At 35.6% G+C, this 27,891-nt stretch overlaps 1 protein-coding gene across 5 annotated transcripts in view; it reads right to left on the bottom strand.

Moving 5' to 3' along the window:
* The window catches only part of LRP1B (LDL receptor related protein 1B), a 1,899,381-nt gene that overhangs the window by 290,107 nt on the left and 1,581,383 nt on the right, over window positions 1–27,891 (bottom strand). For all 5 annotated transcript variants that reach the window (XM_079135584.1, XM_079135585.1, XM_079135582.1 and 2 more), the window contains exons 44-45: window positions 4,924–5,116; window positions 4,224–4,349 (exon numbers count right to left, since the gene is read on the bottom strand). In XM_079135584.1, coding sequence (XP_078991710.1) covers window positions 4,224–4,349; window positions 4,924–5,116 — 319 coding nt within the window. The remainder of the gene's footprint in view (window positions 1–4,223; window positions 4,350–4,923; window positions 5,117–27,891) is intronic.

Consider the following 27,891-nt stretch of genomic DNA (forward strand, 5'->3'; position numbering starts at 1 on the left):
CTCAACTTATCAGGAACATTTTTTTTGTTCTTACTCTCTAGTAAATGTTTTGGGAGTTTTATGACTATTTCTTTTATGTCTGTGTATTTTGTTAACTATTTGGTTCTTGGATGTGTGCAGAACATGAGTAGTATAAATTTGGCTGACTGTGCAACTAGATTAATCGTGTGTGTGTGTGTGTGTGTGTGTGTGTGTGTGTGTGTGTGTTTTGCTGGAGATAGAATCCAGGGCTATAACTATGCCTGGCAAATGCTCTATCACTAAGCCATATCCCCTGTTCCAACCAATCTAATTTAAAAATAATTTTTCAGAAAGAGTTAAGTAAATAATTTTGTACATACTGATAGCACTTTTTGTATTTTTGTTAGAATTTATTATAAATTTGATATATACAAATTTTATAGGAAGAAGGGGCAACAATTTTTTAAATTCTGGACTTGAAATCATCTCAATCAAATGAATATTCCTACTTGCCCTGACTTCCAGCCTGTGCTTCTTCCCCAACTAACTTCTTTTTGTGTTTTTATTTTTAGATATGCATGACAGTAGAATATATTTTGACATATTTTACATACATGGAGTATAACCCATTACAATTTTGATCTCATTCTTGTGGGTGAACATAATTTGGAGTTACACTGGTTGTGTATTCATATATGCACACAGGAAAGTTATGTCTGATTAATCTACTGTCTTTTTCTATTCCCATTCCTACTCCCTTCCCTTCATTCTCCTTCATCTAACCCAATGAACTTCTGTGGTGTGCAATCATAGCATTTTATATATATATATATATATATATATATCTTCACCTATTTACACAAACTAGCTTCTATAGAAACCTCAGTAGCAAATTCTATCCTTCAGAAGTACTGGAATTGCTAAAATCATCATCATCAACTTCTTGTTCCATTCATCATGTGTGTGGGAGATACTAGGGAATAAGCCCTCTCTTCCTGACACACATGACCAACATGTACCGCTTGAAATGCACAGGAATTTATGGGATGACCTGGCAGAATACAATAATAATCTAGAAAGCACCTAAAGCTTATGGACTCCAACTGAGCATTGTCATATTGTCCCATTTCTAAATTTCAGGATTTTCATAAAACTTAGGTCTGATTTTGTTTTATAATATGACTCACCCTGAATTGTAAGAATAAGTAAACCATTAAAAAATTTAAAAATTATTTTCTACAAGTTAGTTTTATCTAGACAATACCAGTATGTGAGCCCTATTTTTAAGGGTATCTACTTTGTAAAATGAACTAATTTTCACTTTTAACAATAGATTTATTAGCAATATTTCACTCCATAGCTTGTTGAATAATTGTTCTTTGATAACAAGTCATGTGAATTATGGTGGAGTTGATTAAAATTAATTAATCTTTGTAGGAGATAAAGTTTAATATTAGCATTTACTATAAATTTTTTAAGGTTTTTTTTGAGGAATATTTGATTAAAGAGCCACTAATACTATTGAACTTTCAGTGTTTTATTTTCTTATGATTTTTTGAATTTAACTAATTTTTAACACATTTTTATATTCATGTGTTTGTCTAAGACTTCTAATTTAACTGTTTGAATGATAACACTTTCTAAAGATATAAACTTCACTGGTCAGTCAGTAGCAAAGGCAGAACACAATTTTGAAGAAGGTAACAAAGAAATAAAAAATTATTAAATTAAAAGGAAAAAGTATTATGAAGGATGCTAATATCTCTGGGAATAATCACTTTAGATCATGAGGTGAACAAAATTTAGATACTCACTGAAAATTTACTGGCACTCTTGACCTATTTTTCTACTCATTTTCTCATATCCAGTAAAAAAACAAAACAAAACAAAAAAACAAAAACAAAACAAAATCAAAACAAACCCTGCTGTGATGGAAAATGCCATATTTACAGTTTTGTAATCATGACTTTTAGGGGGAAATCATACAGACATTTATTTATTTATTTATTTATTTATTTATTTATTTATTTATTTATTTATTTATTATGGTACTGGGGCTTGAACTCAAGGATACTCTATCAGTGAATTACAACTCCAGCCTTTTAATGTTTTCCTTGAACTTGTAATCCTCCTTTCTCACTCTGCCTAGTCCCTGGGATTACCAGCATGGGCCACAGTACTAGGCTCCTAGTTTTTAATTATGCAAAAGTTAAGAGAGTATGGGTGCAATTCTTGCCCTGGTGAGTTCATTTCATAAAATTATACTGAGTGCTTTCTCTTTCTTCCTACAAATAAAAATGTGGTTTAGCTGTCATCTTATTTTCCTACATGGTATTTACTTTATCTCATTATGCTTGTTATTTCTTTATCTGTTTTGGATGTTGATAAGGTTATCTGTGTTGTTTAGAAAGAAACCCTGGAACTGCCTAACCTTTTGTCAACAGTTATTTACAAAAGAAATGGTCTTCCCTCCATTGCCCTCAGGAAGGTATTTGTAAATGACCTTTTTAACCCTTTTATGTTGGCATTAACATTCTGGAGGGACTCCAGGTGAGCTCATTCAGGTGTGGACACAGATGTTCCAGAAACATCCTCATAACTCAAAGATGGATTTCACAAAAAGAATATACTCAAAAACATTAAATTCTACTTAAAACAGGTTAAAAAAAAAAAAAGAAAGAAAAGAAAAAGAAAAAGAAGCCTACAGTTACTTTTCAATCTCTCCACTAGAACACAGGATTTCAGTATAAATGTGCAATGGATACAGTCTTCCTCTATAACAATTTGTCACCCCTGAGGTATCCAGTATCACTCTACAGTTCCATGAGAATGCAAGTGTGCTTGTTTAAAATGATGTTTTTCTGACTGATTTATTTCCTCTCATACATAGAGGGAAGTAGTTGGCTTAGTAGGCACAGTTATGTATTAACTATTTTGCAGCAATAGGCCCCCACTGTATACAAATAAGCATTGCTGTTTTGACCAAAGTCAGTGCTTTAACACTAGCCTGCAGTCACCTGTGAAGGAAACATGGGTGATTCTAATGCATGACTAACATTCCAGGCTTACCCAGGACATCAGATACAGACCATTAGGACTGAAACCACAAAAGCAAATTGGGAGTTTAAGTGATTGAACAATCCAGGGAAGTGTTAGGTGACAAAAAAAAAGGGAGGGGGGGATTTGTGGCCTGAGTTACTAGAGTTAGTTCTCTCCATTTAAATTTACTGATCAATTGGACCATTATCTTTTTACTTCAGCAAAGTTTAAAAACAAACAAACAAACAAAAATCTTCTCTGAATTTTGCTAAGAGGCGTGCTTTGGGTTGCAATACCAATATGCAAAGTGAGAAAGTACACAGTAAGTCAAAGAGAAGATCCTCCTGGAGATTAAAGATCAGGAAAATGTCTAAAGATATATATGAATGTATGTATGAAAATACTTATTTTATAATGTAAATATATCTAGATCTGCTTATCTTCTAAAGTGAAAAGAGATGAGGATATGAGGAGAATTTTCAGATCAACATTTTGAGAGTGAATTGATCAATTTCCAACAAGATGATTCTCTTTCTACCTTTCTCATATACAGATAGTCTTGATGTTAAGGGGAAATTAACCTTTTTTATGTTGATTGCTAATTTTTCATGGCAATATTGGAACACTTGAACTGTTATTTATTTTGGAAACAGTTTTGGAAACTTAGCTGTTAATAAGTGTATATTGTAATGATACTAATTAAAGATTGTAATGCCTTTGGGAGGCATAAACATCATGCAAGACTGCAATGTTACATTCTTAATTAACAGTTTGGAAATGATTACAAATAAGCTGCATGAGCCATTCCCTCTCATTTACATACTGTGATGGACTGTGAGTGGTTTTACAGCAAGGCTACAGATATATTGCCTATATTCTGGTTTATTTCAGCTTTAATTAATTTTGTAATTGACTGATTCTCACAAAGTCACAGCTACAAGTTTTCAGATACTTGTGTGTGCAGGTACTTTTGTAGCTAGCTTCAACAACTGCCAGTCCACAATCACCAGGGAGCCATGTTTGATATTCTCTGTCACAAAGTACTATAAGTAAATAGAAGGGTGAACCCAGTACTACTTACAAGAAAGAGATAAACCAGCTTAACTTTTTAATATTGGAGGAGAGTATAATTTCATGAGCACATTTGAATCTTTTCATTTCAATAGATACATATGCTATTCTGAGCAGACATGTCATATTACATTGTTATTGTCTTTACTTACTCACACATCTGTTGTCATCTAGCAATATTCGGTCCCCCCTACAGGAACAATTCACTCTCCCTTCAGGAGTTAAAAGGCAGAGGTCATGGCAACCCCCATTCAATAATGCACATGGAGAAAGTTCACCTGCAATGAAGAGGCTTTATTGGCAACACTTTGTACTGAATACCCGTTCTAGCCAGATATAGATTAATAGCAAGATACTGAACTGCTTCCCTCTCTCAAAGATATAACAAAGAACACTTCAGGAGTTTTGAAAATCCAAACATTTTAAATGATAATAGCATTAGAACAATGTATAACACAAATCTTTCTACTGGATTGTCAAGTATACCATGGCTTCATGTGAATTAGTCCCACTAGGAACCACATTGATATTACAAACTACAATTTTGTGAGTACCATAGTGATAAGAATTTTTAAGCCCTGATATAAAACTTACAAAGAAGTATTATTAACCTGGAACCAAGTCAATCTGAATATTCAGATATGAGGAGTAGAAGACAGTGAAATAGAACTGCAGACACAAGTAATTGTTCCTCTGGTGGTAAGGCACTCTCAAAGTTACTTAAACATTTTAGGGAATTTTAATATATTGAATAGTCAAATCCTGAACTCAAAAACCGAGAGAAAATGAAAATCCACTGATAAATTTTTGAGAGATTATAAAATTAGGAAATATTTTTCTATTGTAACTTACAGCTATTAGTGTCATTGGCAACAGCTATGATTCCCATTGGTTGGTGTGGAATATCAGAACGAAGAATCTTTGTATCTCCTCCTGTGTACTTGTTGGAACGCAGGATAGCTCTTCTTCCCCAGTCTGACCAGAAGATGTAATTGTCATAAACTGCCAGACTGAGGAAAGTCCCTGGCCCAGATTTGACAATCACCTGGAATAAATTAAAATGTTTTTACAATGAAAAAATAGGCATTCATATATACACATCTATTTTGCTCCAAAAAAAAAAAACTAAGATTAATTGGATATAATCATAGAAATTATCAGATAAAAATATCATCCATTAAGTGGATTGTTATAATATGTTTTATATTTCATTTAAAATGTTTAATTATCTTTAGTGTTTGCCATGTATTTAATATTTGAACTGTACAGATTTACTATAAGTCATCCAAAATATTTACAAACAGAATTGTTTCATATTTCTTTAGATTTTGGAATATTTGCATACAAATAATATCTTGGAAATAGGACCATATGAAATTCATTCATGTTTCATGCATAAAGACATAGCCCAAAGTTGATTTCATACAATATTTTTACCATGCCTGTGTTTCAACTGAAACCAATCATGTAATGTTAAGTGTGGAATTTCCCATATGGAGCATTATGTTAATGTTCAAAAAGTTTGAGAGTTTAGAGTATATAACATTTCAGATTGGGGATTAGGGATGCTCCACCTGTAATCTTATTTAATCATTTAATTTGTATAAATAACTGTAGTTTTTAGCAGTATAAACCAAAATCGTCAAGTCAAAATTATGTAAATAACATGACCAAAAACTTTTCCTTTATTAAGGAATCCCCAGACACAAAGCAAATGCTTATTACGTTCTTGGAACTACATATGGAATATTCAGAATAATAAGGTTCTTTTTTCAGAAACTTAGAATATGAACAATTAAACCAGGTGAATATATTCTGGCAATAAAAGTTGAATAATGAAGACCAAATTTTCAGACCAACATGAATTAAAAGAGTCTATATTTGTCTTCCAAAAACATCTTAGAATCTGATATATGAAACAAATATGTATGAAACAAAGTTTATTAATACTTTGGATTTCAGAAAAGGCAGGAATTCCAGATTAACAGAAAATAAATGGTATGTATTCCATAGTGGCCACAATTAGCATGGAGGAACCCAAATCAAGCCCAAAGTACTTCCTGAGTGAGATTATGGAAAGTCAGAGTTATGACAGGACAGGGGCTAGATCTCACAAGGCAGGTGAGGGGAAAGAGCTCAGTGGTACAGAGCACAGTGATCCTGGAACATTCAGCTAGGCACTGACAAGTGCACATGGAGGGTCCTCCTGCCAGCTGATGAAGAAGCCAGGAGACAGCATTAGAAAGGAGAGTTCCAATGTTGGCACAGGCCCAATAACCATGTCTTCCAACAGGGGTCAGCTGTAAAAACACTCTGATTAATGGGTCTGAGTAGAGTCCTTGGAAGTCTTGCCATAGCAGTGAAAAATACTTAACCCTATAGTAAACTGTGCTCTCGTTCTAGCAAATCTTAAAAACAAGAACTGAAAGAATGAAAGTGACTTCAAGTAGCTTAACTATGTCTCAAAAGAAAGCTCAGTAATTTTCATGGTAACATGAAAATTTATACCACTAAACTACTCTGTAAGAAAAGATGAAAAAGAAGAAAATTCTCAAATTGATGACCTCAGTTTCCACCTGAAAAAACTAGAAGGAGATGGATCCAAGATGATGGACTAGAGGGAGGCTGCATTCCTTTTCACTCCGTAACTCCCGCTTCAAGCAGAGGATATCTGTTTCTTGGTGATGCAGTTTTTGCTGCTTATTGATCCCCTGCTGTTTACCCCATTTGTCTGCTGTGACTACCTGCAGTCTGCCAGCATATCGAGGCCTTTTTTGAGTGCAGATTGCTCACTGTCAGGCACCTATCATCTGCCATTTGCCTGCCTCTCCTGCCCATCACCTGCCTTATACCTATCCATCACCCAACGCACGAGGATCACCTCCCGATCGTCAGACAGCTGCCAGCAAACAGATCGCCGACCACCATTGGAGCACCAGCAGCCTTCTGTTGCCTGGAAGTTTCCTGCTACAGAACCTGCAGGTTTGATTACACGTGGCTGCCGCCATTTTGAGACAACAGCCAGGCCTCATGGGACCCCTGGCCAGACTGACTGAGCGCCGTCTCCAGGAGCCCTAAGCTCGACCAATCACTCCCTGCCTCTGGGGCCCTCACCCCTCACATTGACTGACTGCTCTCTGCCACCAGGACCCCCTGACCAACAGACTGTGCCCTATTACCGGGACCCCAGACCAACCGCACCCCGCCTCCAGGACCTCCAGCTGACCACGTCCACAACCTGAGCTGCAGCTCCCCATTTGCCAACACATTTGGAAGCCAGAGCAGCCATCTTGGATAATCCTGGAAGCCAGAGCTCCGATTTTTAGGTGGGGCAAATAAAATCCTGAGATGCCTGCTGGAGACTTGATGCTCAATGTCAAGTACCTCTCATGCATCAGGCTACTGAACACTGGGAGGTTTCATTACTATATGACTGTCATACTGTAGATTTTCTTTTTTCTCCTTATTGAAAAATTTTAAGTTTTTATTTCTTTACTTATCTTGCTCTTTTCCTTTTGTTTACTTGTTCCCTCAGAGTCTTTCTCCTTTTTTTGCATGCTAACATCCAATTTCTTTTGATTACACTCTCATGCTTTCTATTATCTAGAACTTCTGTATATTTTTTTCTAATTCCATTATCAGTCACATTCTACATTCCACTGCTTCCTCTTTGTCCTCCATTTGAAACTGCAGACATTATTGCAAATCTGTTTGTTTTACTGAAGATAATATTTGAACTCATTCTGTTTATTATGACAATTTTGTTATTGTCCTTATAGGGGCTATTTGGTCTAGGATTGCATAGTGTCTGAACTGGGCACTGCTAATATTGATCTCCCCTTAAAGAAATGGTTTTGGAAACCTATAGGGCCACTATAAGCCTATAGAGGAAAATCTGCAATACCCCAGATCTGCACTGCTAGAGGGGAAGATACATGAACAACATGAAAAAACAAGGGAAGAAAATGATCCAAACAAATCTAGATTCTATATTAATGGAATCCAATGACAGTATGTTAGAAGAAATGTCAGAAAAGGACTTCAGATTATACATGATTAAGATGATTCATGAAGCAAAGGATGAGATAAGAGAGAGAATGAAGGCAATGAATGATAACACCAATAAGCTGAAAGAGCAACTGCAGGAAGCAAAAGATCATTTCAACAAAGAGATAGAGATTCTCAAAAAAAAAAAACAAAAAAAAAACAAATGGAAATCCTTGAAATGAAGGAAACAATAAACCAAATAAAAAACTCAATGGAAAGCATCACCAAAAGACTAGACCACTTGAAAGACAGAACCTCAGACAATGAAGACAAAATATTTAATCTTGAAAATAAAGTTGCCCAAGCAGAGAAGATGGGAAGAAATCATGAGCAGAATCTCCAAGAACTATGGGACATCATGAAAAGACCAAATTTAAGAATTATTGGGATTGAGGAAGGCACAGAGATACAAACCAAAGGAATGAACAACCTATTCAATGAAATAATATCAGAAAATTTCCCAGACATGAAGAATGAAATGGAAAATCAAATACAAGAGGCTTACAGAACACCAAATTCACAAAATCACAACAGATCCACACCCAGGCACATTATAATGAAAATGCCTAACATTCAAAATATAGATAGGATTATGAAGGCCACAAGAGAAAAGCATCAGATTACATATAGGGGGAGATCAATACAGATAGCAGCCAACTTCTCAACCCAGACTCTAACAGCTAGAAGGGCCCGGAACAACATATTTCAAGTAAGTCCTGACAGAACATGGTTGCCAAGCAAGAATCCTATACCAAGCAAAACTAACCTTCAGATTTGAAGATGAAATAAAATACTTCCACGATAAACAAAAGTTAAAAGAATTTACAAATAGAAAGCCTGCACTACAGAATGTTCTCAACAAAATATTCCATGAGGAGGAAATGATAAACAACAATGTAGGTCAGCAAAGGGAGGAACTACCTTAGAGAAAAACCACTCAAAGGAGAAACCAAGCCAAATTAAAAACCAAAAATAAGCCCAAATGACTGGGAATACGAATAATATCTCAATAATAACCCTGAATGTTAATGGCCTAAACTCATCAATCAAAAGACATAGATTGGCAGAATGGATTAAAAAGAAAGGCCCAACAATATGCTTCCTGCAAGAGACTCATCTCATAGAAAAAGACATTCACAGACTAAAGGTGAAAGGATAGGAAAAAACCTACCATGCACATGGACTCAGTAAAAAAAAGTGGGGGTTTCTATCCTTATATCAGATAAAGTGGACTTCAAGCGAAAATTAGAAGGGATAAAGAAGGACATTTCATACTGCTTAAGGGAACCATAAATCAGGAAGACATAACGATAGTAAGTATTTATGCCCCAAACAATGGTGCATCCCTGTAAATCAAACAAATCCTTATCAATTTCAGGAATTACATAGACCACAACACAATAATTCTGGGTGACTTTAATCCACCGCTGTCACCACTAGATAGGTCTTCCAAACAAAAACCAACAAAAGAAACCATAGAACTCAATAACACAATCATTAACCTAGACTTAATAGACATATATAGAATATTCCATCCATCAACGAGCAGATTCACTTTCTTCTCAGCAGCATATGGAACCTTCTCACAAATAGACCATATGTTATGCCACAAAGCAGCCCTTAGGAAATGCAAAAAAATAGAGATACTGCCTTTTGTTCTCTCAGATCATAATGGACTGAGTAGAAACCAATGACAAAATAAAAAACAGAAATTACTCCAACACCTGGAGATTAAATAATATGCTATTGAATGAAACATGGATAACAGAAAACATCAGGGAGGAGACAAAAAAAAAATTCTTAGAGGTCAATGAGAACAATGATACAACATATCAAAAAATTGGGGGACACTGTGAAAGCAGTATTAAGAGGAAAATTCATTGCATGGAGCGCATTCCAGAAAAGAATGAAAAGTCAACAACTAAATGACATAACATTACAGTTCAAAGCCCTAGAAAAAGAACAGAATAACAGCAAAAGTAGTAGAAGACAGGAAATAATTAAAATCAGAGCTGAAATCAATGAAATTGAAAGAAAAGAATTCAAAAAATTGACAAAACAAAAAGTTGGTTCTTTGAAAAAGTAAACAAAGTAGACAAACCCTTAGCCACACTAACAAAAAGAAGGGAGAGAAAACTCAAATTACTAAATTTCATGAAGAAAAAGGAAATATCATGACAGACACCACTGAGATACATACATAATGAGAAGCTACTTTTAAAATCTGTATTCCAACAAAATAGAAACTACCAAAGACATTGACAAATTTCTAGAGACATGCTCCTACCAAACTGAACCAGGAGGACATACACAATTTAAACAGATCAATATCAAGCAATGAAATAGAAGAAGCCATTAAAAACCTATCATCCAAGAAAAGTCCAGGACAAGAACAGCCGAGTTCTACAAGACCTTCAAAGAAGAACTCATTCCGATATTTCTCAAAGTATTCCAGGAAATAGAAAAGGAGGGTACCCTACCAAACTCATTCTATGAAGCTAATATCAACCTTATACCCAAACCAGGAAAGACACATCAAGGAAAGAAAATTTTAGACCAATATCCTTGATGAATATAGATGCATAGATCCTTAACAAAATATTGGCAAACCATATTCAAAAACATATTAAGAAAATCGTGCACCATGATCAAGTGGGGTTCATCCCTGGAATGCAAAGATGGTTTAACATCAGTAAATCAATGAACATAACCCATCATGTCAATAGACTTAAGGATAAGAATCATATGGTTATATCAATTCACGCAGAAAAAGCGTTCAACAAAACACAACACCCCTTCATGCTCAAAACACTAGAAAAAATAGGGATAGTAGGAACATACCTGAACATTGTAAAGGCTATTTATGCTAAGCCCATGGCCAACATCATTTTTAATGGAGAAAAACTGAAACCATTCCCTTTAAAAACAGGAACAAGACAGGGATGTCCTCTTTCACCACTTCTATTCAACATTGTCCTCAAAACTCTAGCCAGAGCAATTAGACAGACTAAAGAAATTAAAGGGATACGAATAGGAAAAGAGGAACTTAAGCTGTCACTATTTGCTGATGACATGATTCTATATCTAGAGGATCCAAAACACTCCTCCAGAAAACTTCTAGACCTCCTCAATGAATTCAGCAAAATAGCAGGCTATAAAATCAACATGCATAAATCTAAAGCATTTTTATATGCAAGCGATGAAACATCTGAAAGGGAAATGAGGAAAACAACTCCATTTGCAATAGTCCCCCAAAAATAAAATACTTAGGAATCAATCTAACCAAAGAGGTAAAAGATCTGTACAATGAAAACTACGAAACATTGAAGAAACAAATTGAGGAAGACCTTAGAAGATGGAAAGATCTCCATGTTCTTGGATAGGCAGAATTAATATTGTCAAAATGGTCATATTACCAAAAGTGCTATACAGATTCAATGCAATTCCAATTAAAATCCCAATAATGTACCTTACAGAAATAGAGCAAGCAATCATGAAATTCATCTGGAAGAATAAGAAACCCAGAATAGCTAAAGCAATCTTTAGCAGAAAGAATGAAATGGAGGTATCGAAATACCAGAATTTCAACTATACTACAAAGCAATAGTAACAAAAACAGCATGGTATTGGCACCAAAATAGACAGGTAGATCAAAGGTACAGAATTTCAGACATGGACACAAACCCAAATAAATACAATTTTCTCATACTAGACAAAGGTGCCAAATATATGCAATGGAGAAAAGATAGCCTCTTCAACAAATGGTGCTGGGAAAACTAGAAATCCATATGCAACAGAACGAAACTAAACCCCTATCTCTCACCTGCACAAAACTCAACTCACAATGGATCAAGGAACTTGAAATCAGACCAGAAACCCTGCATCTTATAGAAGAAAAAGTAGGTCCAAATCTTCAACATGTCAGCTTAGGCTCAGACTTCCTTAACAGGACTCCCACAGCACAAGAAATAAAAACAAGAATCAATAACTGGGACAGATTCAAACTAAATAGCTTTCTCTCAGCAAAGGAAACTATCAGCAATGTGAAGAGAGAGCCTACAGAGTGGGAGAAAATCTTTGCCACTCATAATTTGGATAGAGCACTAATTTCCAGAATCTATAAAGAACTCATAAAACTCTACATGAAGAATACAAATAACCCAATCAACAAATGGGCTAAGGATATAAACAGATGCTTCTCAGAAGATCTACAAGCAATCAACAAACGTATGAAAAAATGTTCAACATCTTCAATAATAAGAGAAATGCAAATCAAAACTACCCTAAGATTCCATCTCACCCCAATTAGAATGGCGAGTATCAAGAATATTAGCAACAATAGGTGTTGGAGAGGATGTGGGGAAAAAGGTACACTTATACATTGCTGGTGGGGCTGCAAATTAATGCAGCCACTCTGGAAAGCAGTGTAGAGATTCCTTAGAAAACTTGGAATGTACCCACCATTTGACCCAGCTATCCCACTCCTTGGCCTATACACAAAGGACTTAAAATCAGCATACTACAGAGATACAGCCACATCAATGATCATAGTTGCTCAATTCACAATAGCCAGATTGTGGAACCAACCTAGATGTCCTTCAATTGATGAATGAATAAAAAAACTGTGGAATATATATATACAATGGGATATTACTCAGTTATAAAGAATAATAAAATTATGGCATTTGCAGAAAATGGATGAAATTGGAGAATATCATGCTAAGCGAGATAAGCCAATCTCAAAAACAAAGGAGGAATGATCTCACTGATAAGCAGATGATGACACATAATGGTAGGTGGGAGGGGAGCAAGAGTGGAGGAAGGAGGGACTGTATAGAGGGAAAAGAGGGGTGGGGAGGGAAGGAAAAAATAACAGAATGAATCAGACATCATTACCCTATGTAAATGTATGAATACGCAAATGGTATGCTGTATCTTCATGTACAAACAGAAACAACATGTATCCCATTTGTTTATAATAAAAATAAAAATAAAAAAAAGAAACTAGAAGGAAAATAACTAATCCCATAGTTACAAAGAGAAAGAAAAAAGATCAGAAGGGAAATCAAAGAAGTAAAAAAAAAGAGAGAGAAAAACTATACAGAAAAATCATAGTTTAAAATCTTTGGTCCTTTGAGATCAACGAAACAGATAAAACCTCAGGAGATTATGTGATTTACCTCAGTAATACTTGTTGATACATTTTTTTAAACTCAAAGTATTTCAGCATATTAACAGACTAAAATATGAAAATCATGTGAATAACTCAATAGGTACAGAAGAATTATTTGATAAAATATAATTTTCATGCCCGAAAAACACTAAGAATAGAATTATGAACAGAAATAAAACAGAAACAAGACAGGAAGAACCACTCTCCCTTATTTTATTCAATTTATTCTAGCTTCTAACCAGTACCACAAGAAAAACAAAAAATACGGGAAGATAAAAATCCAAATTTTATTATTTGCAGGTGATGAAATTCTTTACATAAAATCCCAAGTATCTATAAAAAATCAGTAAACAAATAAAAACATGCTGTAACTAAGTGAATTTAGTAAATTTGCAAGACATGAAATGGTTAAAAAATCAATTTTATATTTCATAATTATAATGAAGAGTTGGAAATTAAAATGTTTAACAAGTTTTTTTGTTTTTCTTTTGCTGTGCTGGGGATTAAACTCAGGGCCTTGTGCTTGACAGGAAAGCACTCTATGAACTGAGCTATATTCCCAGCCCCTTTAACAATGATTTTATAACAGCATTATCATTATGAAATATATGTACATATGAAAAAAATATAGAACAGAGAACTGTAAAACATTGCCAAAAGAAATTAACAAAAATGAAATAAAGAGGTAACACTTGTTCTTTTTACAGTAAAATGCTGTTAATGTCATTTCTCCTTAAGTGTATATACTATATATATTTTCCAATAAAAATCATGCAGATGTTTTATAAAAATTGACAAGCTGCTTCCAAAACTCAAGTGAAAATGCAAAAGATCTAGAATTGTAAAAAATTTTGGAGGACCTATACTACCTTATTTAAGGTATTATAACATAATAGTTGTCAAGACACTAATGGAAAAATAGGAATAGAAGGATCATAACTCAACCTTGTAAAAGCTATATAAGATAAATCCAAAGCCAATATCATTGGAAATGGAAAAAAAAAAACTGAAAACAGGAACAAGAGAGCGATGCTGTCTTTCAGTACTCTATTCAACATAGTCCTCAAACATCTAGCCAGAGCAATTAGGCAAAAGAATGAAAAACAGGGATATGAGTAGGAAAAGAGATAAAACTATGCATTTGCCAATGATAATGATTCTATATTTAGAAGATCCAAAAAGTTCCAATAGAAGACCTCTAGAACTCATACATGAATTTAAAAAGTAGCAGGATACAAAATTTACACTCATAAATCAGTTGTGCTATTATATTCTAATGACAAATCAGTTACATTAATAAAACTATCTCATTCACTATAGCCTCAAAAAGAATAAAATACTTGGGAATCAATCTAACAAAAGAGGTGAAAGACCTATACAGTGAAAACTACAGAACACTAAAGAAAGAAATTGAGGAATACCTTAGAAAATGGAAAGGTATGTTCTTGGATAGGCAGAATTAATACTGTCAAAATGGCCATGCTGTCAAAAGCACTATATAGATTTAATGCAATTCCCATCAAAATTCTAATGACATTCTTCACGGAAATAGAAAAATAGTCATGAAATTCATTTGGAAAAATAAGAAACCCAAAGTAACCAAAACAATCCAAACAATTGCAAAACAAGAGGCATCCAAATACCATCAAAAGAAGACCAATAGAAGAAAATAGAAGACACAGAGACAAACCCATATAAATACAGTTATCTCTTGCTAGACGAAGGCACCATAAACATATATTGGAGAAATGATAGGCTCTTCTCCAAACTGGGAATCCATATGCAATAAAATAAAATTAGACTGCACTCTCTCATCCTGCACAAAATTCAACTCAGAGTGGATCAAAGACCTAGGCATTAGACCAGAGATCCTGGGCTCACCAGAAGAAAAAGTAGGCCCAACTCTCCACCATGTCAATTTAGGAATCAGATTCCTAAATAAGACTCCTAAATCGCAAGAAGTAAAATCATGAATCAATAAATGGAATGGTATCAAACTAAAAAGCTTCTTCACTGAAATCAAATCATGTTGACAGAGCCTACAGAACGGGAGAAAATCTTTGCCACCTGCATCTCAGATAGAGCATTAATTTCCAGAATGTAAAAAGAACTCAAAAAAACTTAACAACAACAACAACAACAAAACTAACCCAATTAATAAATGGGCAAAGGAAGGGAACAGACACTTCATAGAAGGAGAAATACAGTCAAAAAATATATGAAAAAATGTTCAACATCTCTAGCAATTAGAGAAATGCAAATTAAAACTACACTGAGATTCCATATTACTCCAGTCAGAATGGCAATCATAAAGAATACAAGTGACAATAAATTTTGGCAAGGATGTAGGGAAAAGGTACATTCATACATTGCTGGGGGGACTGCAAATTGGTGCAACCACTATGGAAAGCAGTATTGAGATTCCTCAGTAAACTTGGAATAAACCAATATTTGACCCAGTTTTCCCACTCCTCAGTATATATGTAAAGGATTTTAATTCAGCATACTACAATGACACAGTCACATCAATGTTTATTGCAACTCAATTCCCAATAGCTAAGCTATGGAACCAATCTACATGCCATTCAACAGATGAATAGCAAAGTAGCTAAGAAGAAAATATGGTTTATATACACAATGGAATATTACTCAGCATAAGAAGAATGACTTTATATTTGCCAGCAAATGGATGGATCTGGAGACTATCATGCTAAATGAAATGAGTCAATCCCCAAAGCCAACAGTGGGAAGTTTTCTCTGCTATGTGAAAGCTAACCCACAATGGGAGTGGTGGTGAGGGGAAGAATAGAAGTTCAGTATATTAGACAATAGGGAATGGGGTGAAGGGAGGGGGTTAGAAAAAGGAAAGAGTGAAATGAATCTCAGTTAATTTTCCCATGTACATTTATGAAAACAAAACAGTCAATCCCACCATCATGTACATCCATAAGAATGGGATCCTAGCTAGAATAAGATATATTCCATGCTTGTATAATCATATAAAAATGGATTCTACTGTCATGTTTAATGACAAAGAACCAATAAATAAAAAAAATAGGATTGGCAAATGTAAACAAATACAACAACAAAACAGAAAATTAAGCTCATAAAACACACACACACACACACACACATATACATATCATGATAACTAATTTTGGCATAAATAGAAAGTCTTTTAAAATAGAATAATTTTTTCAACAAACAGTACTTGAACAAGTGTATATATGAATACAAAAATTAAAAGAATTCTCTCATGCATACCTCACACTATGTGCAAAATTACTTGAAAATAGATTATAAACCTAAATACAAAACCTATATTAAACTACAAATATTCTAGAGAAAAAAAGCAGAAAAAACTCTTTTTGATTGCCCTTAATCAAGATTTTTAGGTATAGCACCAAAAAAACATGACTCATTAAAAAAAAAAAAAAAAAAAATCAACAAAGTAAACTTCATCAAAATTGAAAACTTTTGCTTTCCAAATAATATGGGTAAGAGAATGGAAGAATAAGTGGAAACTATGAGAAAATCCCTGCAAATTTTAAGCATAAAAAGAAAAGACTTGTAACCAGAGTACAAAGAACTCTTAAACCTCAATAATAAAATGAATAAACAACACAATCGCAGAATAGGCAAAATTATACTTTGTTAAACACAAGACAACTCGTTCAATAAGTGATGGTATATGCTTGGCAAATAAGCTCATACAAACAATAAATGTCATTAGATAATAAAGGAAAGCAAGTTAAAATCACAAGTTATCATGAGACAACTTTTAGAAGAACTGAAACTAGAAAGTCAGACCATACTAAGGGTAGTATAATACACTGAAACTTGTAGGAATGTAATGTGATACAACCGAGGTGGGGGAGGAAAACACTGTATTCTCGGGTAAAGTTAAAAATACAACTAGCATGTGATCTACCCCTCTACTTTTATGTATTTACTTACCCAAGGAAATGAAAACATGCATTCATTCAAGTGGTTGCATATATACGTTCAGAGCAAAACTATGTGTAATAGGAACAAATGAAAACCATTCAAATGTCTGTTTACAGGTGAATGCATGAACAAATTGTATATATCCATATGTCAGAGAGTCTCTCTTCAAGCAAACTGCAATCAAGCTCCTTTGAGTTCTTTCCAACTAGGCCCTGTCTTTGGCATTTCTTCAAGAGCCCAATTTTAGTAAAATGCCTGCTACATCAGATTAGTCAGAATCTCTACCCTCAATATATGATCACCCTAAAGATCTGATCAAATTTCTCAATTTCCACCATTCCCGAGATGAAGTTGGATCACCCCAGCCTACTTTCAGCAAAACTCCTGTTCAGTCATTTTAGTCAGAATCCTCCCTTATCTCTGAGATTTTCTTTTAATAATTTTCCATCCACTCTGATCCTAGGCTATAAATACCCTCTTTTCCTTGTTTTATTCAGAGTGAAGATCAATCTTTTTCCCCTACTGCAGAATCCCATCATAGAAATCCTTGTACCTATTAAAATTGTACAGAGGAAAGAGTGCCCTATCATTTTCATAAGTGTTTTGATTTTTTAACACATTCAATGGCACACAAATTAGAAACAAATGGAATGAAAACTTGATGTGTATAGCAACATGGATGGACTTCAGAATAATTATACTGAATAATTATACTGAGTGACAGAAGCAGAACAGGAGTACATAATATAAGTTACTACTAACATATATTTCTAGGCCATGGAAATTAATCTGTAGTGAAAAAACAGTGTTTCTTGGCAATAGGGTGGGGCAGGAGCTGGGTAGAAAGAGAGGAATTAAAAAAGCAAAGAAACTTATAGAGGTCATATATATGCTCAATATCTTGACTGTGATGTTGGACTCATTGTGTGTGTGTATGTGTGTGGCCCTTCAACAGATGAATGGATAAAGAAACTGTGGTATATATACACGATGGAATTTTATTCAGCCATAAAGAAGAAAAATATTATGGCATTTGCAGATAGACTTGGAGAATATCATGCTAAGTAAAATAAGCCAATCCCAAAAAACCAAAGGCCGAATGTTTTCCCTGATAAGTGGATGATGTTATATAATGGGGATGGGGGACTGCAGGATGAGAGAAGAATGGAGGAACTTCAGATTATGTAGAGGGAAATGGGGGGGTATGAAAGATGGTGGAATGAGACAGACATCATTACCCTTTGTACATGTATGATCACATGAATGGTATGAATCTACATCGTGCACAACTATAGAAACAAAATGATGTACCCTATTTGTGTACAATGAATCAAAATGCAGTCTGTAAAAATAAACAACTAATTAAAAAAGAAATAATATGAAGTATATGTAACTACAACCAGGTTTGGAACAATAGGATACACCAGTATATATGAATGAGGATGAGAAAGAGTAAGGAGACAAGGAGAGAGAAATGAGAAGGAGAAGAAGGAGAATTTTATAAACATTAAGTAAACCAAATCAATTTATAAGAATTTTGTTGGGACAAATGACACATTAACTAACTCAGGCTGACTCCTTACTCCCTGGCGAGTGAGCAAGATCAAGGCCTCAAAGGCGGTTTCAAAAGTTAATGACGATAAATCTGACCGTCAGGGATTGGTTAACAATCAAGTTCCGTGAACGTGATCAGCTTGTGCTTGCCATATAGTCCTATGGTACTCTCACCTGCGTGAACTCCCCCTTGCTGACCTTTAAGCTGATTGGTTCCCACCTAGCCTCCACCCTACATAAAAGCTTTGTGATTTCCTCAATAAACGAGATTCCTGCTGTGCCTCCTGCTGACAGACCTCCCGGCTCTGGTGTGTTTCCTTTGCCACCGGCACTCATCATCCTGCTCGCCCCGCCCCCGTATTCTCCTCAGGGGGCCCTGAGGAGGTACATCGGACCTTGTTGCCTGACAGGGAGCAACAGAATTTGCCTCCAAGACTGCAGAAATTTCCAGATACAGTTGTAAAGATATTAATGCAGCAATTTTTTCATTTTCTTTATTTTCATTTATAAGAAATCTGTCTTCCACCTTGGACAGCTGACATGAAGGAGACACTATGACACATAGAGTGAAGAAGTAGACCTGGGACTTATCAAGGTCCTAAGCAGGAGAGCTTATGATCAGTGTTCTGTCCAAACTACAGAATTACTCAAAAATTTTCACATCAGGATTCACTATGGAAGAATGCAAAAGGTGCAGAACTGGCTCTCAGAAAAACTACATGCAAATGGCAGGTGATTTCTTTAGCAGAGTGGATTGAGGGAAGATATTTCACTCTGTTAAGTTTTAGCTTGCTCATCTCTAAGATAGACCTGGTCAAATCTTGCTTCAGGGACTTTAAAGAACTGTTTTGAGGATATATGTGAAAAAAATTTTAAATTTTTTATAGTTATATATATGAGTTAATGTATTTTATCTATCAGGATTAAGTGTTTTGTGTGTGTGTGTGTGTGTGTGTGTGTGTGTGTGATTTTTGCCTGCAGAATTACTCTAAAGTAATTATTTTATTTAAAATCAAATTAAGAAAACAAAATTCAAATATATTTTGGGCATGAATTTATCAATGTGATGCACTGAGCTCATTAAAATTCCAACAGAAATCTCACTAAGTTACTTTTTCTTGTAACCAGAAAAAGTAATAAAGAAAAACAAAAATTCTTTGGGAATATGACTGCAAAGTAGTCATAATCATGAAGAAATAAATATTTGCAAAATTAAATACAGATTACAAATGTAAATGATTAAAGCCAATAAAAGAAGTGCTTATACAAGGTACTACAAATATTACCTCATTTAATCCTTAAAATTATTCCATGAGACAGGGATTATTACCAGTTGTATGCATATATAAAGAAGCTAAGGAGGTTTGGAGAAATTGTGCAACTTGCCAAAAGTGATACTATACCTAGTTAATGTGAGGTCTAGAATTTGATATAAAGTTTAATTCTGAAGTATAATAGCAAATATCTTCTAAAAGTTTTCCACCTGGACTGGGCACAGTAGTACATGCCTATATTTCAGTGATTCAGAAGGCTGAGGTAAGAGGCATCTTACTGAGGTTCTAAGCCACTTAGTGAGGCCCTCTCTCAAAATAAAAATTAAAAAGGGTTGGGGATTGTTTTAGAGAGTTTTGTTTTGTTTTGTTTTGTTTTTTTTGTTTTTTTCTGTGATTGAAAGACCTGACAAGAACAATTTTGGAGGAGGAGAAGTTTATTTGGAGGCCCAGTTTCAGAGGTCTCAGTCCATACACAGCTGGCTCCTTTCCTCCCAGGGTTGGAGGTGAGGCAGAACATCATGGCTGAAGAGTATGATGAAGGGAAGCAGCTCACATGATGATCAGAGAGCCGAGAGAGTCTAAACATTTATATCCCAAAGACATGCCCCCAGTGATGCACCTCCTTCCGCTACAACCCTACCTACCTACAATTACCACTTGGTTAATCTCTATCAGGGGATTAATTCACCGATTGGGTTCAGGTTCATATAACCCAATCACTTCAACTCTAAACCTTCTTGCATTGCTTTGCATATGAGCTTTTGGGGGACACCTAATATCTAAACCATAACAGATACAGCTCAGTGGTAAAGTACCCCTGTGCTCAATCACCAGTACCAAAAAGATAAAAATTTTTTAAAAATTAAAAATATTTTTAAAAAGTTTTCCACATGTGGGGTACTAATACAAATGTTTGACTAATAAATTATGAATAGGTTGTAACATCCTTTATGTTTATGAGAAAATTCAGAAGCAGAGATTAGGGGTCTCTGCTAAAGTAGCAAAGTTACCCCCAGTGTTTATTTTGTTAAGCACCTTAGACTGTCTCTAAGTCCCAACCTCCTCTTTGTGTCATATATTGCCTTCTTGGGAATTAATTCATTCCACAATTAAAATATTTATGGACCACTACAATCCATATGGCTTGGAGAGACAGATAATTTGGAAACTATGATAATTTACAAAATAAATCCCATGTCTCTAACCCATCCTATATCAAACTCTAAATTATTATGAAATAATTAACAATGTCATCTTCCTGATTTCCCAAAAACCCTGCCTCATTCATTCCAAATTAACTGCTAATTGCCCTCTTATTAAAACAATTACTTCAATTTTTCTCAGTATAAGTAATTTGTTTCATAGAATAATGTTTCTCAAATTTAATGTGCACAAAAGTTACTTGGAGGGTTTTTTAAAATTCAGATTCTGATTCACTCTGGATGGAACTTGTTATTTTGCATTTCTAACAAGATTCCAGGTGATGTTGCTGCTGCTGCTATGGGGATCCACTTTGGGCAGCAAGAATTAAAAAATACAGAAAAGAATAAAAGTAAAACAAAATAATCCTCCCATACACACAATAGCATCCATTATTTTAGAATATGAATATATATTTCTTTTTTATTATTCTTTACAAGTTAATATCATAGTGTTGTTTCTGTATTCACTTAAAAGGAATTGATGGTACTTCTGCTGCCAGTCAAATACGGATAAGTTCAATAGAGTCCCTCTCTTACTGATTATAACTTTCTAATTATATTATGGTTTTAAGACTAAAAAGGATAAAAATGATAAGAAGTTGTGTAGGAATGCAAAGATGGCTAATGTTTTTTCCTACTTAGTATCTAGTGCTACCTGGTTAATTAAAATACTATAAATTTACAACTGACTCTCAAGAGGTTCAATGTCCCTTATGTTTCCCAGGAATTCCCCAAATTCTCAAGGATCTTGGGGAATATTGGCTGCCTTAGGTTTGCCCTGCAATCTGGGCCTAAGGAATGTGTGGATGGGTGACATGCACCAGTATACAGGTTAAGAATTCTGAGTTCCCAGGGTTGGGTCATGCATCTTCCCTCTTGACTGTGATAAAGGCTTTTTCAAAATTTGATTTGAAAATTGCAACCTAGTAGAAATGGGAGTTTTTTCATCTGTCTTAACCTCTACCTGCTCCCTTCATTCTCTACCTTCCCCAATGAAAATGATTGATGCAGGTTCATTGTCTCCCTTAATAGTGGGAATAGATCTAGATTCAAAGGAAAAAGGATGAATTAACATGTAAAAGAGAAGAGGAAGAAGGAAGGGCTTCGGTCAGAGGAATACATGGTGCAAAAGTCAACAATGAGGGTGAAGTGTGAAATACTGGGAAACTAAACAAGAGCTGAGAGTGTGGCTGTTGCTCAACCCCAGGAGAAGCTCTCAAGGTGAGCCTGTTGAAGCAGGCAGGAAAGGCCTGCAATCAGGGCTTATTTCTATAGGCTAAGGTGGCAAGTCTGAGTTTTGTTTTGAAAATAATTGAGCTCTTCAGGTTTTAACCTGGCATGTCAATATTGGTTTCTTTTTTTTTTGTTTTGTTATGTTTTGTTTTGTTTACTGGTACATATGATTTATATAAAATGTTGGGATCCATTGTGGAATATTTGTATACACATAAAAACATAACTGAATCTGCTTCTGATATACTCAATTAAAAATTAGTAAGAATTATTGTAAGGAGGCCAGTCAAGATAGCTGGTATTTGTCCAGACAAAGGATGATACTTTTGATATTTTGAGCATGAAAGAAAGGTGAAAAAAAATAATTAAACCATTTTTTAGAAATGAAAGACTCCCTCATTTACTTCTTACGAACTCCACAGGACATTCATTCATTCACTCATTCATCTTTTCCCCCTTTTCAACCACCAATACAGAGATAATGTTTCATAAACGTTTAAAATGTATAGAATGCACATGTATTACAAGTATTAACACGTAATTAAATTTTCACATTAACCCATGTGCTAGATGTTATTTTAATTCATGTTTTATTTATGAGGATTGAACCTTAAAGAGATTTGTTAGTCCAAGATCACAGATACACTAAATCATGTGAGACTGTTTTAAGTCCAAAGCATCTAAGATCTGGTTTTATTATATGGATTTTGAACCCAGGGATGCTCTACTACAGGAAAAACTGATTCAATAGTAGATGTGTTGTACTCTTTCTATATTTTTTTTTTTTTTTTTTTTTTTTTTTGGTCCCAGGGATTGAACCCAGGGGCACTTAACCATTGAGCAACATCCCCAGTTCTCTTTAATTTTTATTTTGAAACAAAGTCTCACTAACTTGTTTAGGGCCTTGCTAAATTGCTGAGGTTAACTTTGAACTCATGATCCACCTTCTTCAGCTGCCAGAGCCATTGGGATCACAAGCGTATGCCATTATACCCCAGCTCTATAATTTTTTAATAAATAAATCTAAGCTCATTCAAGTTAGGAATTATACCAACTTCTTTGAGTTCCCCAGTATCATATTTTAGACAAAGAAGATAATAAATATTGTTGAAGGAGTAAAAATGAATATTTAATGATCAGATATGAATAAAACAATTATTTATGGATAGTCCTATGAAAAGGAAAGTTTTTCTATGTTGATATCAAAGGTCCATTATATCAATTTTTATTAATTTTAATACAGTTGAGTCTAATAAATAATTTTTAACTTCTGCTGACACAGAAAGTGGGGAAAAGAATATGTAATTATGCATGTTGCCTTTATAAGGTACAATAGATTTCCTGTAAGAATGAAGCTAACGCCAGATATCTCATTTCTGAATCAAGTTCAGTCACATGTTTCTATGTTCATATTAAATTCTTTTATCAAAAGTTCATAAATCCCAGAACTTGCAAACCCTATCAACATCTTTATTTACAATACAGAAATTGTGCCATAAATTTCATTCTACTCTCTTGCATGATAATACACCATTAAGGCATAATTTTAAGGCACTTTCACTTTAAACCTATAAATAGTTGATGTTTCAAAATAATAATTTATATTCATTTAGAAAATGCATTTCTTAACACAGCCACGTATCTTGCATGTGTCTTCATCAATAAACATTAAACTGGCTTCTTGGCGATGCCATGTACACTTGAGATTCATGTCAGGAATTTATAGTCACGAGTCATGCCTATTGCATTTTGGCACTTTCTGGTACCTTCTTGGGAAAAGCACTCAAACCAATCAAACAAAAAATACCCAGGTGAATAAGACAGACAATATATTTCCTGCACCCAGATGTTAAATGTTAAAACAAACAATTTGAAATTCAGGCAAATGGGAGCCTTTCTGCATGCTCCAGTTGATTTCCTCCCTGATGAGATCCTAAATGATTATTATGTGAAATGACAACTTGGCTCCTGCCATAGCATGGCAGTGTATTATGGTTTTCAAAGAGATGACTGCATTTTCTGTTACTTTAGCCCTGAAAAGAATGATGATGTGGTAAATCAGTAAGTTAAAACTGAGAAATATTTAATATATTTAACTTTTCTGAGAGAGTTTATAGAACAAACACAAGATGCCAAAATGCCATTAGTGTCTAAACACATTTGAAAACAGCAAACTTCAAAGAAATCATCAAAAAGATTTCTCTATTGTGTCTATTGTGCTCGTAAAAAAGGAAACACACACACATTTCCTAACACTGAATATTCTGTCATCTCAGAAACTTTTCTAACAACTCTCTGGACAATTCACCTTCAAATAGAAAATATGAACACCTGATTTCCATTGCTTTAAGATTCTCAGGAGAACATCAAGCTTTGCACAGATGGCATCAGTAAAGTTTGAAACAGGAAATAGCTATCAGATTCTAATGAGGATCACTTGAGGAGGGTTTAAGCAAGAGACCCTTGGTATAGTAGAGGGAAACCATAAGAAACTGTGGAGGTCTTCAGCATCATTAACATCCTTAGGCCTGAAAGGATGATGTAATGTAGTAGTTGCTAGAACCTCCTTTAAGGTCTTTGTTAGTGAAGCAGACACTTCAGAGATGGATTAGAGAATGAATTACCTTGATTTTATACATTCTCCTTCTGATTCCCCTATTGACCAAATTCAACCAGAAACCAGAGGATAAGGGGGTCAGGAATCACATATGTAATTGTTCTGATGAGAAAAACGAGAGGTGCAGGAGGGTGGAGACAATATTGTGGAAGGTATGCCAGGGAGAAGTAGGAGAAAGAACACTATTCTATGCCTTAGGTTTTCTTTTGTTTGTTTGTTTGTTTTTTCCCTTTGATAATCATTTTGGCTTCTTGGGATCCAGACTTCTACTGTGTAAAATGCGACAGTTAGAAAACACTGAATCAGTATTGCTGTTTTTCTAAGGAAAATGAAAGAGGTGAAATGTCCCCTTAGATCACACAGCAGAGTAATGAAAAAGACTAAAAACTATGAGATTCTTCAAGGTTACAGACAGTCATCAATGCAATTTGGGCAAGCTTTTCATGTTTTAATTTGTTTGCCTTCACCGGTGATTATGTTTTAAAAATCATAGCATATGTAAAATTCTGAGTTAGACACATTTAGACAGTTTGAGATTTATGAGGTGATTTGTATCAATAAAGAGTATACATGGAAATAATAGATATGTTTTTCAGTAAGTTGTTTCTGCCTTGAATTCCTTCCAAAGATACCCACTATGGCACACAGTTCAAGAGTGACTTCCTCTAGGAATCATTGCCCAGCTATCCAGGACAAAATGGCTCCTTCCTTTGCACATCCAGATCAGTGTTCACACACATCCATTAGGCCATTCCTCAGAGGAATGTCAAGAGCTGTCACTTTTTTTAGACTCCCTGTGAAAACTGGCATGATGGAAAACAAGAATTGTATGTTTGCATTTTTTTAAAATCTGGATGCTCAGAATATATTTAATATTGAATAATTACTTATTAAGAGAATAGTGAATAAATAAGTGATTAAAACATGTCCTGTGATATATGGGTTTATTTCTTTTTCTGCTTATATGTGTGATATGTGTGTGTGTGTGTGTGTGTGTGTGGCTAAATTAACTTTATATTTTTTTGCTTATTGTACAAAGATCAAATCTTTTCTTGCAAAATGGTATTACTAACATTTGTGTTGTTTTACTGAAGAACTGTAGACATAATCTTCTCAGGATCACACTCATGGCTTTGATAAATATTTCAATGTTGTTACTCTCTAGATCATTGCCTAAGTACAACTCTCCTGGCTTTTTAATATTTTAGCAGAAAAAGTGAAGAGCTAGTCAAAGCAGTATATATTAAATCAAAACCTTCTAAGTCAATGCCATTCTGAAATCTCAGTCTTAATCTTTCAAACTGAGATTCACAGAATGTCAAACAAAAACAAATATCATTTTAGACACAATATTACAGGTTAAAAGTTATCCAGCACAAAATGGTCACACACACACACACACACACACACACACACACATGTTTTTCAGTGTGTTCATGTGTGAATAAAGGTATCAATAGAAAAAATAGAAGCAAATTAATTTGCTACTTAATATATTTAAAAGGAAAGTACAGTCTATGACTATTTGCATGGTGTACTACTCCATATTTCATTGTTAAAATAGAGTACTAGAAGCAGGCTAACTTTGTAAAGAAAAGAGATTTATGTAGTTCGCAGTTTTGAAGATTCAATTCGGGGTTTCAAGATGGGGGCCTAGAGGGTGGCTGCATTTCATGTTGCTCCAGGACTCAGGATTCAAAAGAGGAGATATTGAGACACTTGGGACCAACTCAAAGCAGCCGGGTGACTCTCACCCGTTGGGAAGGCGTCCCGGATGGGACAGTGGTCCCGGAACGCAGGAAACTTTGTGAAGTAGAGCTGCCGGCGAGACGCCCCTCCCCCCTGCTGGAGCAGTGAACTCGGACAATTGGGAGCGCTGTAAAGGAGGCCGCTCGGCACAGCGCTGGAACTCGGAGCAACCACTGGGGCTCCAGCGGCTGCCCAGGGGAGGAGTGGCGAGGAGAGCTGTGTGGACTCAGGACACCGGGGCCTGCCCTGAGGAGGAGGAGGAGGAGCGTGGCCGCTTGGATTCGGAGTGACTGCACCAGAGCTACAGGCGGTTGCCAGAGGAGAAGCTGCGCGGCGAGCTGTTTGGACTCAGAACGACGCTTCTGAACCCCGGGGCCTGCCCTGAGGACGAGGAGGAGGAAGAGGAGCGCGGCCACTTGGATTCAGAGTGACTACACCAGAGCTACAGGCGGTTGCCAGAGGAGGGGCTGCGTGGCGAGCTGTTTGGACTCAGACCACTTCTGAACCCTGGGGCCTGCCCAGAGGAGTAGGAGGAGGAGGAGGAGGAGCGTGGCGGGTCGTTTGGACTCACAATGACTGCATTAGCGCTCCAGGCGGCTGCTCAGAGGAGAAGGCAAGTGGTGAGTTGTTTGGACTTAAAGTGACAGCGCCTGAACACAGGGGGGCTGCCTGGAGGAGAAGCGTGGTGGGTCGCTTGGTCTTGAGTGGCCGCACCAGAGCTCTGGGCGGTTTCCCAGAGGACCCATGCTGTGGGTCACGTGGATTCAGAGCCACTCAGAGCGACCGCTCCTGAACACTCGGGGGGTTATCTGGAGAAGGAGGAGGAACGGGGAGGGTCACTTCGACTCGGAGTGATTGATTGCCCAGGGCTACGGGTGGTTGGTGGAGGTGGAGGCACGCAGTGAGTTTCTTGGACTCCTAGTGACCGCACCGGAATACTGGGCGACTGTCTGGAGGAAGAGGCATGTGGCAGGTCTCTGGGTCTCAGAGCGATTGTATGGGGCCCCAGGTAGCTGCTCAGAG

Source organism: Sciurus vulgaris, assembly GCF_902686455.1.
Source record: "Sciurus vulgaris genome assembly, chromosome: 3".
NCBI lineage: Eukaryota > Metazoa > Chordata > Mammalia > Rodentia > Sciuridae > Sciurus > Sciurus vulgaris.